Source organism: Hypanus sabinus, chromosome 10 (assembly GCF_030144855.1).
Source record: "Hypanus sabinus isolate sHypSab1 chromosome 10, sHypSab1.hap1, whole genome shotgun sequence".
Classification (NCBI taxonomy): Eukaryota; Metazoa; Chordata; class Chondrichthyes; order Myliobatiformes; family Dasyatidae; genus Hypanus; species Hypanus sabinus.
This window is the reverse complement of record NC_082715.1, coordinates 75,529,753-75,544,179: the sequence shown is the minus strand read 5'-3', so window position 1 is coordinate 75,544,179 and position 14,427 is coordinate 75,529,753. Positions and strand designations below refer to the sequence as shown.

Here is a 14,427-nt window from a genome sequence, read left to right as displayed (position 1 = left end):
TTGGACAGCATCAAGTTCAATAAGTCACCGGGATCTTACAGGACATACCCCAGGCTACTGTGGGAAGTGAGGGAGGAGGTCGCTGAGCCTCTGGCGATGATCTTTGCATCAATGAGGACGGGAGAGGTTCCAGAGGATTGAAGGGTTGCGAATGTCGGTCCCTTATTCAAGAAAGGGAGTCGGGATAGCCCAGGAAATTATAGACCAGTGAGTCTTACTTCAGTGGTTGGTAAGTTGATGGAGAAGATCCTGAGAGGCAGGATTTATGAACATTTGGAAAGGCCTAATATGATTAGGAATTGTCAGCATGGCTTTGTCAAAGGCAGGTTGTGCCTTACGAGTCCGATTTAATGTTTTTGAGGATGTGACTAAACACATTGATGAAGGTTGAGCCGTGGATGTAGCTGTGGATTTTAGCAAGGCATTTGATTAGGTACCCCATGCAAGACTTGTTGAGAAAGTAAGGAGACATGGGACCAAGGGGACATTGCTTTGTGGATCCAAAACTGGCTTGTCCACAGAAGGCAAAGAGTGATTGTAGACAGGTCATATTCTGCATGGAGACCGGTGACCAGTGGTGTGTCTCAAGGATCTGTTTGGGACCCCTACTTTTTGTGATTTTTATAAATGACATGAATGAGGAAATGGAGGGATGGGTTAGTAAATTTGCTGATGACACAAAGGTTGGGGGTGTCGTGGATTGTGTGGAGGGCTGTCAGAGGTTACAGTGGGACTTTGATAGGATGCAAAACTGGGCTGAGAAGTGGTAGATGGAGTTCAACCCAGGTAATTGTGAAGTGGTTCATTTTGGTAGGTCAAATATAATGGCAGAATATAGAATTAATGTCAAGACTCTTGGCAGTGTGGAGGATCAGAGGAATCTTGGGGTCCAAGTCCATAGGACACTCAAAGCTGCTACACAGGTTGACTCTGTGGTTAAGAAGGCATATGGTGCATTGGCTTTCATCAATCGTGGGATTGAGTTTAAGAGCCGTGAGGTAATGTTGCAGCTATATAGGAGCCTGGTCAGATCTCATTTGGAATACTGTGCTCAATTCTGGTTGCCTCACTACAGGAAGGACATGGAAACCATAGAAATGGTGCAGAGGAGAATTACAAGGATGTTGCCTGGATTGGGGAGTATGCCTTATGAAAATAGGTTGAGTAAACACGGCCTTTTTTCCTTGGAGCAATGGAGGATGAGTGGTGACCTGATAAAAGTGTACAACATAATGAGAGGCCGTGATCATGTGGCTAGCATGAGAGTGCATAGTTTTAAGGTGCTTGGAAGTAGGTACAAAGGAGATGTCAGGGGTACGTTTTTTTTAAAAAACGCAACGAGTGGTGAATGCATGGAATGGGCTGTTGGCAGCAGCGGTTGAGGTGGAAACAATAGGGTCTTTTAAGAGACTCCTGGATGAGTACATAGAGCTTAGAAAAATAGAGGGCTATGGGTAAGCCTATGTTGTTCTAAGGTAAGGACATGTTTGGCACAGCTTGGGGGGTTGAGGGGCCTGTATTGTGCTGTTGGTTTTTCTATGCTTCTATTTGTAATGATCTTTCAATAATCAATACAGTCTGGCATAGTTTCAGAGGATGGAAAATCACTCCACTTTTCAGGGAGGGAGGCAGAAGAAAGGAAGTTACAGGTCATTTAGCTTGGCCTTAGTGGCTGGGAAGATGTTGGAATTGACTAAGAATGTGGCTTTAGGGGACTTGGAAGCACATGATAAAATAGGCCAAAGTCAGCATGGTTTCCTCAAAGGAAAATCTTGCCTGACAAATCTGTTGGAATTCTTTGAAGAAATAACAAGCAGGATAGACAAATGAGAATCGGTGGATGTTGTGTACTTGGATTTTTAGAAGACCTTTGACAAGGTGCTGCATATGAGGCTGCTAAACAAGATAAAAGCCAGGTATTACTGAAAAGATACTAGCATGGATAGAGCTTTGGCTGATTGGCAGGAGGCAAACAGTGGGAATAAAGAGGTCCTTTTTGAATTGACTGCTGAATGCTAGTGGTGTTCTACAGAGGTTTGTGTTGAGACCACTTCTTACATTGTATGCCAATAATTTGGATGATGGAATTGCTGGCTCTGTGGTAATGTTGAGCAAGCAGAGTTGCTACATAAGGACATAGATAAAGGAGAATGAGCAAAGTGGCCAGTGTATGGAAGTGTATGGTCATGCACAATGGTTGAAGCAATGAAAGCAAAGATTATTTTTTAAGCAAGGAGAAAATTCAAAAGTCAGAGATGCAAAGGGATTTGGGTGTCCACATGCAGAGTTCCCTAATCGTTAACTTGCAGGTTGAGTTGGTGGTGAGGAAGGTGAATGCAAAGTTAGCATTCAGTTTAAAAACACTAGAATATAAAAGCAAGGATGCAAGACTGAGGCTGTACAAAGCACTGGTGAGGCCTCACTTGGAGTACTGTGAGCAGTTTTGGGCCTCTTAGTTAAGAAAGGATGTGCTGACATTGGAGAGGGTTCAGGGGAGGTTCATGAGAATAAAAGGATTAACATTGGGCAGTGATTGCAGGCTCTGGTCCTGGACTTGCTGGGATTTAGAAGAAAGGTTTTTTTTGGGGGGAGATCTCATTGAAACCTATTGAATGTTGAAAGGCCTAGATAGAGAAGATCTGAATAGGATGTCCCCTTTGGTGGGGGAGCTCTAGGACCAGAGGGCACAGCCTCAAAATACACCCATTTAGAATGGAGACGAGGAGGAATCTCTTTAGCCAGAGGAGGGTGAATCTATGGAATTTGTTGCCACATATGGCTATGGAGACTAGGTCACTGAGTACATATAAGGCAGAGGTTCTTGATTAGTCAGGGCATGTAATGTTATGGGGAGAAGGCAAGAAAATGGGGTTAACAGAGAAATGATTAGCCATGATGAAACGGCGGAGTAGACTCATTGGGCTGAATAGCCTGATTTTGCTCCTTTGTCTTATGCAACAGCATAGGAGAAAACATCCCCTCAACGTAGTGCTGTGGGATCTTTCACACCCACCTAGGTTCCTTGTTTAACACTACATTTCAAGAACTCTACTACTCCTGCCATAGAAGTTTCTCTGATCTTTACACTTTCCTTTAGCACAGCCTTCTTACTCATACAAGAGAGTTAGACATATCACCATAACTAAACATAAAAGATTCTGCAGGTGCTGGAAATCCACACAAAATTCTGGAGGAACTCAGCAGTTTGGCCCGAAACATCCATTCTCCCTCTTCTTCGTCAGCCCTTTAACTTTGCTACCTATCACCTGCCAGCTTCTCACTTCATTCCACCTCTTCCTCCCACCTTCCTCTTCACATGATTCCAACCATCACCTTACTCTTTTCCCTCCTCCACCTTCTTAGTCTGGTTTCTTCTTTTCTTCCTTTTAGGTCTTGATGAGGTCTACAACATTGACCATCTATTCCTCTTCATAAATGTTGTCTGACCTGCTGAGTTACTCCAGCATTTTGTGTCTATCACTTAGTGTGGAAAATCTCTGTTTCTGCATCCCACCATTTGAACGAAGTTGCAGTCTAGTGAGATTAACTGTTGGATTTTCAGTCTCAGACCAGATTGCCAGTTAATTTCTTGCAGAGAATGAAGGAAACAGCTGAAGTAAATACTATTTCTAAGCATTCAGACTAAAGTTCGGTTCATTCAAAGATACTATGAAATAATTAAAATTTGGAATTTATATCAGATTATGGTACTAAGTTACCTCCAATTGGAAACTTCTGTTTGTGTCATATTGATGACTGACTCCGCTTCGATATAGAAGTTTTTTTTGATTGGCGGAAGACCTTAAAGCAAGAGGAGAAAGCTGTTACTCTGGATCGTCCTGACATGAATGAAGGGCATACAGGCTTGCCTCTACTGATGATCACAGCCTCAGTGTTTAATTGAAGCAGAGGAAAATACTAACCAGCCCACTTCATAGCTTTGTATTTTTCCTTGTTCTCACGCACCGAACTCCAGTTAATCATAGGACGGGTTGAGTCTGCGCGGCCACTTGGAACTGAAGAAGTGACTGTCCTACTGCCAATCTTTGATGCCACACCTTTTGAGGATGGCCAGAAAGGAAAGCAAGAAGGCAATCATTTAGTGCTGATTCCTGAAGAAGATGAAGCCCTTAAGTTGGGAGTTGTTGGCACAGGTTGATCAGACAAATGAGACAAGACCATGATTTTCAAGATTCAAGATTATTTGTCATTCTTCAGTACACAAGGGTAAAAGAAAGCAAAATGATTATTACTCCAGACCTAATGCAGCATAAACACAAGTATAAAGGACACAATAAAAAAAACTGAAACTCACAGCAAATTTAACAGCAATCCTACAAAATAAAATGTATAAGTAACTATTGTATACATAGACTGATTAAATGCATATAAAGTGACATTAGGTGATGTGTATGTAGTGGTGGTGGTGGGGGGGGGGGGAGGAGGTGGAAAGAAGGGGATTAATAGGTGCAAATGGCAAATGTTGAAGTGCCTGACAGGTTGAGGGAAATAACTTTTTGAGTCTATAATCCTGGCGTGGATGCTGCATTGCAACTTCCCTGATGGGAATGAGACAAGCCCCTATGGAATCTACCTACCTTGGGTCTGCACAGACCAACAATACACCACACGATATGACAGAGTGCCCAATAAATTGAAGTGCTTAGAATATTGAATGACAGTCCATATAACACATGGAGAGAAACAATAAAGTCAACTCTAAAATCCAGGTTGACATTGGTGACATCAAGAACCAAATCCTGGGATCAGTTTTATCACAAAAACTTTCATTCAACACCTCCTTCCACACCCAAGTCAAAGAACAAATACAAAACATACGCATTAGTCCATGACAATTTAAAGAAATATGATACTCATGATTCAATTCCAAAAACAATGTTAAAAGAAAAATCAAGGACTGATCAGACATACCTCGATCAATCCTTTCTACTCCATTCAGATGACCTATATTTCTCTTCTTAATTAGATTCTGAATCAGTTCTTTAGCTTTCAGCTGGGCCTCATGGCTGCCAAAAAGCTTCACCTCAACTTCAACATCACCTTTTAGTATCTGTCATGAAAATATTAGTTTATTTATAGATACAGTACTGTAACAGGCCTTTCCAGCCCAACAAGCCCACGCTTCCCAATTATATCCATGTGACCAATAAACCTATTAACTCGCATGTCTTTGGAACGTGAAAGGAAACCAATGTGACTAAGGAAAGAATGCACAAACTCCTTATAGATAGTGGCAGAATTGAACCTGGATCACTGGTTTAAGTGTTCTTAACCACATTTAATTGTGCTGCTTATTACACTATTGCACTGTCCTGTATATAAATATAAAAATACTTCTATCTGCAGAGCATGCTCTGAACAAACCCTGTACCCCAGAACATTTGCGCCCAGCACGGGTACATGGAGCTCAGATATGCCACTGATGTACACTCAAAATACTCCAAACCCGGCTGTATGCTTAGTGAGATAGGCAACAGTTCCTTCCATCTCTGACATGAGAGACGTAACATTTACATGGTTTATTATGCTGCTGAAACGATAGGAAGAATCAGCACACTAAAGGGAGCACAAGGTAACTGTGGCTGGCAAGGTAAGTCAGGGACAGCATAAAAGCAAAAGAGAAAGCATATGATATGGCAAAAGTTAATAGGGTGCCAAAGGATTGGAAGCTTTTAAAAACCAAAGGACTAATAAAATATCTATGAGAGGTTGAGGTGGAAGTAACTTACCTTTATTTGTCATATGTACACTGAAACATCAAAACATACATTACAGTGAAATACATCATATGTGTCAACAACCAGCAGTCTGAGGATTGAGCGAAGGCAGCCTGCAAGTGCTACCATGCTTTCGGTGTACATGTAGCACGCCCAATACTCACTAACCCTAAATAGTGTATCTTTGGAATGTGGAAAGAAACCAGAGCACCCAGAGAAAAACATGCGGTCACAGGTGGAATGTACAAACTCCTCACAGATAGTAACAGGAATTGAGCCCCAGTCAGTGATCACCGGCACTGTAGTGTTGCACTATCCATCAAGCCACCATGGTCACCCATAATACAAGGGCAAATTAGCCAATAATAGAAAATAGGATTCCAAGTTTTTTTTTAATATAAAGGTACATAAAAGGCAAGAGAGGTGCAAGAGTGGACAATGGTCACTTGAAAATGATACCAGAATAGTGGTAATGGGAAACAGGTAAATAGAGAAGAAACTAAAGTACTTTGCACAGTGAAGGATGCCTGTAACATGATAGAAATTCAAGAGGCAAGTGTAATGGCTGTTACTAAAGAGAAGATGGTGCCGAGGTAGGTAAATGGTTTGAAGGTAGATAAATCATCCAAACAAGATGAACTACAGCTCAGAGGTAGATGAAGAGATTGTGGAGGCATTAATAGTAACCTTTCAAGAAACACTGGCGTCAGGGAGAGTTCCAGAGGATCTGAGATACACAAACTTGACACCTGTTTAAGAAAGGAGGGAGACAAAATTCATTGAATTATAGGCCAGTTAGCCTGACTTAGGTAGTTGGTAGTTAGAGTCCATTATCAAGGTTGAAATTACAGAGTACATGGAAGTATATAACAGGGCAAAAATCAGCACAGCTTCATTAAGGGGAGATTTTGCCTGACTTTGAGGGATCCTTTCAGTCGGTAACTAGTGGAGTACCAAACATGGAGGAACAAGTAGTGTCGGGGGAAGAGAGTCTGTAGGAGGACTTCAACAGGTTGTAAGAATGGATGTAGAAGTGGAAGTTGGAATGCTATTTCGTAAGGAGAATAAAGGTGTAGACCATCTTAAACAGAGAAAAAGACTCAGAAATCAGAGATGCAAAGAGACTTGGGAGTCCTACTTCAGGGCACCGCTAAGGTGAACTTGCAGGTTGAATGAGTAGTAATTTCAAGAGGACTAGAAGATAAAAATAAGGATGTACTACAGAGATTTTATAAAACACTGGCCAGGCACCGTTTGGAATATTGTGAGTAATTTTGGGCCGAATGTACTGGCCTTGGAGAGGTTTCAGAGAAGGTTTACAAGAATGAAAGGCTGAACATGCCTTTCATTCAAAAGAGCATTTGGTGTCTCTGGACCTGTATTCAATACAGTTCAGAAATATGAAAGGAAATCTCATTGTAACCTACTGGATACTGAATGGTCTGGACAGAATGAATGTGGAGAAGAACTTCATTTGTAGGAAAGTCTTGCAAGCAGGGGCACAACTTCAGAATAGAAGGATGTCTGTTTGGAACTGAAATAAAGAATTTATTCAGCCAGAGGGTTGTGAATCTGTGGAATTCATTGCCACAGACAGCTATGGAAACCAAGTCACTTGATGTACTTGAGAGAGAGAGATTGAGAGGTTGTTGACTGTTAAAGGGATTAAGGGCTGCCAGAGACACGCAACTGGGTGACTGTCAAGAGAAAGAGGGGGAAATACACAGAGTACACCTGTGGCCATTCCCCTCAATGATAAGTATACAACTTTAGATACCATTGAAGGGGATGACCTACTGGGGGGCGGAGGCAACAGTGATTGGGTCTCTGGAACCGAGTCTGGTGCAGTGTCTTGGAAGAGTAGAGAGGAGAAGAGGACTGCAGTGTTGATAGGAAATTCCTTAGTCAGAGGAACAGATGTGAAGTTCTGTTGGAGCGATAGAGACACTGGATGATATGTTGCCTCTCTGGTGCCAGGATCAGGGATGCCTCGGATCATGTCCATGGCGATCAAGGAAGAGGGTGAGCAGCCAGAAGACTTGGTATATATTGGCACCAGTTTCATACTGTAGGTAGACAAGATGAGATGGTCCTAAAGAGAGATTTTAGGGAGCTAGGTAGAAAGCTGAGAAAAAGGACCTCCAGAGGTAGTAATCTCTGGATTGTTGTCTGTGCCACGTGCCAGTGAGGGCAAGAATAGGATGATTTAGCAGGTGAATGTGTGGCTGAGGAACTGGTGCAGGGGGCAGAGCTTCAGGTTTATGGACCACTGGGATCTCTTCTGGGGAAGGCATGACCTGTATAATAGGGACAGGTTACACCTGAACCCGAGGGGGTTTAATATTCTTATAGGCAGGTTGGCTAGAGCTATTTGGGTGTGTTTAAACTAATTTGGCAGGGGGATGGGAACCAGAATGATAGCGTGGAAGATGAGGTAGTTGGTTTACAAACAGAGGCAATGTATAGTGAGACTCTGAGCAAGGGGGGGCTAGGGCAAAATTGCAGTCAACAGAATGAGTTGCAATGTAAAAGGCATACAAAATTGAAAAGAATGAACGGTGTTATATTTATATATGCACAGTATAGAGAATAAGGTCGATGAACTTTTAGCATAGTTACAGATGTTGTAGTTCTCAAACTTCCAGTAATGCCTCTCAACACCCCCCCTCACCATTTTCCATCCCCTTTTCCCTCCCTCACCTTATCTCCTTACCCAGACATTGCCTCCCTCTGGTGCTCCTCACCTTTTTTCATTCTTCCATGGTCTTCTGTCTCTTTCACCAATCAGCTTGCCAGCTCTTTACCTCATCACTCCCCCCCGCCAAAGTTTCACCTATCACCTGGTGTTTAACTCTTTCCACCCCACCCCCAACCTTTTATATCCACTCCTCAGCAGCTTCTTTTCTCTAGTCCTGCTGATAGGTTTTAGCCTGAAATGTCGACAGTGTATTTTTTCCCCATAGATGCTGCCATGTGTGTGTGTGTGTGTTTGTGTTTTGCTTGGATTTCCAGCGACTTCAGATTTTCTCGTTTGTGACCGCAAAGAGAAAGGAGTATTCTAAAGGCAAGATGACACAACCATGGCTAACAAGAGAAGTAAGCCAACATAAAAGCCAAAGAGAAGGCAAAAAATAGAGGAAAATTAGAGAACTGGGAAGCTTTCAAAACCAACAGAAGACAACTAAGAGTAATTAAGGTAAAGATGAACTACAAAAGTATGCGGGCCAATGATATTAAAAGGGATACCGAAAGTTTCTTCAGATACATGAAGTGTAAAAGAAAGACAGGAGTGCATAAAAGACTGCTGGAAAACAATACTGGGGAGGTAGTAATGGGGAACAAGGAAATGGCAGATGAACTGACTATTTTGCTTCAGTCTTCACTGTGGAATACACTAGCAGTAGGCTGGAAGTTCCAGGTGTCAGGGACCATGAAGTGTGTGAAGTTACCATAACTAGAGAGGTTCTTGGGACATTGAAAGATCCGAAGGGAGACAAGTTTCCTAGACCAGGTGGTGTACACCCCAGGGTTCTGAAAGAGGTGGCTGAAGAGAAGAGATTGTGGAGGTATTAGTAATGATCTTTAAAGAATCACTAGATTCTGGAATGGTTCTGGGGGACTGGAAAATTGCAAATGTCACTTCACTCTTCAAGAAGGATGAGAGGCAGAAGAAAAATAGGCCAGTTAGTCTGAACTCAGTGGTTGGGAAGATGTTGGAATCAATTATTAAGGACGAGGTCTCAGAGTACTTGGAGGCACATAATAAAATTGCCTGACAAATGTTGTTGAAATTCTTTGTAGAAATAACAAGCAGGAAAGACAGAGGAGAATCAGTTGATGTTGGGTACTTTTCAGAAGCCCTTTGACAAAGTGCCACACGCGAGGCTGCTTAACAAGCTACAAGCCCGTGGTATTACAGGAAAGACTCTAACATGGATAAAACAGCGGCTGATTGCTGGTGACTAACAGTGTTCCACAGGGGGCTGTGTTGGGACCGATTCTTTGTATTATATATGTCAGTGATTTGGATGATGGCTTTGTTGCAAAGTTTGAAGATGATACGATGATAGATTGGGGGGGGGGGGGCGCACATAGTTTTGAGAAAACCGGGAAGCTACAGACAGACAGACAGATTAGGAGAATGGGCAAAGAAATGGCAGATGGAATACAGTGTTGGGAAGTGTGTAGTCATGCATTTTGGTAGAATAAAGATACAGTTAACTGTTTTCTAAATAGCAAGAAGATACAAAAAACTGAGGGACTTAAGTGTCCTTGTGCAGGATGCCCTGAAGGTTAGTTTGCAGGCTGAATCGATGGTGAGGAAGGCAAATACAACATTAGCATTCATTTCAAGAGGACTAGAATATAAAAGCACTGTATTTACTGGAAATTAGAAGAATGACGGGTGACCTCATTGAAACCTACTGAATGGTGAAAGACCTTGACAGATTGGATACGGAGAGGATGTTTCCTGTGGCAGGAGTGTCTAAGACCAGAGGACACAGCCTCAAAATAGAGGGGCATCCTTAAGAACAAAAATAAGGAAGAAATTCTTTCCCCAGAGAGTGGTGAATCTGTGGAGTTTGTTGCCACAAGCAGCTGTGGAGGGCAAGTCTTTAAGGCACAAGTTGTTAGATTCTTGATTTGTCAGGGCACAAAGGGATGCAAGGAGAAGGCAGGAGATTAGGGCTGAGTGGAAAAACAGATCAGCCATGATGAAATGGCAGAGCAGACTTGATGGGCCAAATGGCCCAATTCTTCTCTGATATCTTGTGTCTCTGTGAGAGAATGGGATTGAGAAAAAAAATCAGCTATGATTAAATGGTGGAACAGATTTGATGGAATTAATGGCCCAAGTCTTATGGTCTTATAAAGATCTAAAGACTATCACTTTAGGTTGATTAAATGATGCTTTTACCAAAGCCAGTATCATTATATTCGAGAATTAAAACTGTCAGAATGTTTAGTACAGTTAGTAGAACATTATATCCATTTTAAGCAGCATCCTTTCTGCATGCTATATGACAAATAAATTCACTGCACCACAATCCCAAAGCTGTGCTGATTGGTAGGTTAATTGGCTACTGTAAATTACATACAATATAGATTGGCAGCAGGATGATCAAGCTAGAATTGACTGGCATATGAGATGAGGTAACAAAGTAAGAAGTGGGGGAAATGGGAACAAGGGAAAACCTCTGGAGAGTCAACACAGATTCAAGGGGCTACAAGGGTCACTATATTATAAAATGAGAAATGCCATTCTTCAATACCTTTCAATAGTTTCTGAAATAGCTTCTCCAGATCACAGCACTACTTTTCCCAGTGATAATGGGACTGGAGACAAGCAATTCAAATAGTTTGATGGAGCAGTAAGGCTGGTTCAGAGCACAGACACATACAAGACCAGTAACAATTCTGTAAGTCAAGTTATTGTTACTAATTATTGCTGCACCTTTGAGTAGTAGCTGATTTAAACTAAATTAGAAGTCCCTAACGTGTAGTCATACAACCAGGAGAACAAGCATAAAGCTCTACAACATTGTAAAGGCCTTCTGACCCAAATATTGTGCTGACCTTTAAACCTAATTTATGATCAACCTAAACCTTCCCTCACAATCCTCCAAATGCCTAAGAATTTCTTAAATGTCTCTATTGTATCTGCCTCTACCCCTACTCCAGCAGGGTATACCAGGCACTCACCACTCTGTATAAAGAACCCACCTCTGTCATCCCCTCTATTTCCATCAATCACCTTAAATTATGCCCTCTGGTATTAGCCATTTCCACCCTGGGAAGAGTATCTCACTATCCCTGCAATTTATGTCTTTTATCATCTTGTACACCTCTATCAAATTACTTCTCATCTTCCTTCACCCCAAAAGAGAAAAGCCCCAGCTCACTGAACCTAGTTTCAATATGACACGCTCTCTAATCCATGCAGCATTTTGATAACCATATAACAATCACAGCATGGAAACAGGCCATCTCGGCCCTCCTAGTCCGGGCCGAACTCTTAATCTCACCTAGTCTCACCTACCCGCACTCAGCTCATAACCCTCCACTCCTTTCCTGTCCTTATACCTATCCACTTTTACCTTAAATGACACAACTGAACTGGCCTCTACTACTTCTACAGGAAGCTCATTCCACACAGCTATCACTCTCTGTGTAAAGAAATACCCCTTCATGTTTCCCTTAAACTTCTGCCCCCTAACTCTCAAATCATGTCCTCTCGTTTGAATCTCCCCTACTCTCCATGGAAACAGCCTATTCACATCAACTCTATCTATCCCTCTCAAAGTTTTAAATACCTCAATCAAATCCCTCCTCAACCTTCTACGCTCCAATGAATAGAGACCTAACTTGTTCAACCTTTCTCTGTAACTTAAGTGCTGAAACCCAGGTAACATCCTAGTAAATCATCTCTGCACTCTCTCTAATTTATTGATATCTTTCCTATAATTCGGTGACCAGAACTGTACACAATATTCCAAATTTGGCCTTACCAATGCCTTGTACAATTTTAACATTACATCCCAACTTCTTTACTCAATGCTTTGATTTATAAAGGCCAGCGTTCCAAAAGCCTTCTTCACCACCCTGTCTACATGAGACTCCACCTTCAGGGAACTACGCACTGTTATTCCTAGATCTCTCTGTTCCACTGCATTCCTCAATGCCCTACCATTTACCTTGTATGTTCTATTTGGATTATTCCTGCCAAAATGTAGAACCTCACACTTCTCAGCATTAAACCCCATCTGCCAACGTTCAGCCCATTCTTCTAACCAGCATAAATCTCCCTGCAAGCTTTGAAAACCCACCTCATTATCCACAACACCTCCAACCTCAGTATCATCGGCATACTTACTAATCCAATTTACTGCCCCATCATCCAGATCATTTATGTATATTACAAACAACATTGAGCCCAAAACAGATCCCTGAGGCACCCCGCTAGTCACCGGCCTCCATCCCAATAAACAATTATCCACCACTACTCTCTAGCATCTCCCATCTAGCCACTGTTGAATCCATTTTATTACTCCAGCATTAATACCTAACGACTGAACCTTCTTAACTAACCTTCCATGTGGAACTTTGTCAAAGGTTTTGCTGAAGTCCATATAGACTACATCCACTGCCTTACCCTCGTCAACATTCCTCGTAACTTCTTCAAAAAATTCAATAAGGTTTGTCAAACATGACCTTCCACGCACAAATCCATGCTGGCTACTCCTAATCAGATCCTGTCTATCCAGCTAATTATTAATACTATCTCTAAGAATACTTTCCATTAATTTACCCACCACTGATGTCAAACTGACAGGTCTATAAATCTCCTCTGTACTCTCTTTAAAGCTTCTACATCCTTCCTATGAGGTGACCACAACTAAACACAATAGTATGCCAGAGATAAAGAGGCAGGAAGGGGGAAACAAAAATCATCTACAATCATTTCACTGATCTTGATCAGAACTAATTTCAGCTTTGACAGAGTTCTCAAATGTCCTTGCCTGAATTTTTGATCCTGATGCTTCTTCCAAGTCACGTATTTTTGATCCTCCACGACCTAAAGATGTGTGAAAGATGACATTAAACCCTCAGATGGACACCAATGCTTAACTTACAAGCAAAGATTTTTGACTAAATAATCAAGACTGATTTTTCAAATAATCCACACCAGGGCATTTCATAAATCCCAAAAGCTAATATCTCATTTTATTTATACTATAAATTATAACAGTTGTTTTAAATATGGAAATAACCTCTGGCGTTTGTTAGATCCTGACTCACACCCATGTGACCTTGATCTTGACCCTCATCCTCAAGCCTGGGTGTTTAACACTGACCCTTATTCTCACGTCTGGGTGGTTACCCTAGCTCTGATGCCTGAATTTTCCCCTCACCCCTATATGCAGGTGTTTAATTCTGACCTCATACCCATGTTTATCCCGACCCTTTCATCCCGGTGTTTAAGCCGTAGCCCCACACTCAAGTGTTTGACCTTAACCCCCAGGACTGGGTGTTTGACTGGCCTCACCTATCACGGTGCCCACCGCCGTGCTCTCTATGTAGAAGCTGAGGGGGTCGGACGACCCCGACCACTCAGCCCCACCGTCTCGTTCCCAAGACCCAAGCCGCTCCACCCGCTGCCCACCCCTGCCATACTGTCCGCGGTATCCCCGCCGGTCACCGGACCCCAGCCCGTGGCTCTGGCCCAGGGGCCGCACAGGAGCAGGGCTGGGCGCTGGCGGCTGCCACTCGACATAAGGCTTCGAACTCCACTCGTGGTTGCTCTCTTCCTCCCAGTCCGACATCGCTTGCCCAGCCGCGCCTGCGCGCCAGTCGCAGTGACCGCCTGGGAGCCCAATATCAGGCGCGAGCGGGGCGCGCGGCACCTGGGAAACGCTCCTCATCCCAGCCAGAGCCGCCCCTTCCATTCCCACCCAACCTCAGCACAATCAACAGTACACCCTGGTCCCACCCCCATCGTGGGGTCCCAATCCCAATCCCAATCATGAAAAGGACAAGACAGTCCCAATAGGTCACCTAAGGACACATAAAGACCCTAATCCCACTAGCACCCCCAATATTGGTGGACAGTCCAAACCATCAACATACTTTGATCCCAACAGCACACCCCAAACAGAACAGAACCCATCAGCATTCCTGATATTGAAAT

At 42.8% G+C, this 14,427-nt stretch overlaps 1 protein-coding gene across 1 annotated transcript in view; it reads right to left on the bottom strand.

The window, feature by feature from the left end:
- The window catches only part of ddx43 (DEAD (Asp-Glu-Ala-Asp) box polypeptide 43), a 67,082-nt gene extending 52,897 nt beyond the window's left edge, over window positions 1-14,185 (bottom strand). The window contains exons 1-5 of the mRNA XM_059983458.1: window positions 13,786-14,185; window positions 13,259-13,314; window positions 4,966-5,071; window positions 3,924-4,058; window positions 3,720-3,801 (exon numbers count right to left, since the gene is read on the bottom strand). Coding sequence (XP_059839441.1) covers window positions 3,720-3,801; window positions 3,924-4,058; window positions 4,966-5,071; window positions 13,259-13,314; window positions 13,786-14,185 — 779 coding nt within the window. The remainder of the gene's footprint in view (window positions 1-3,719; window positions 3,802-3,923; window positions 4,059-4,965; window positions 5,072-13,258; window positions 13,315-13,785) is intronic.
- Between the last annotated feature and the right edge of the window lie 242 nt (window positions 14,186-14,427).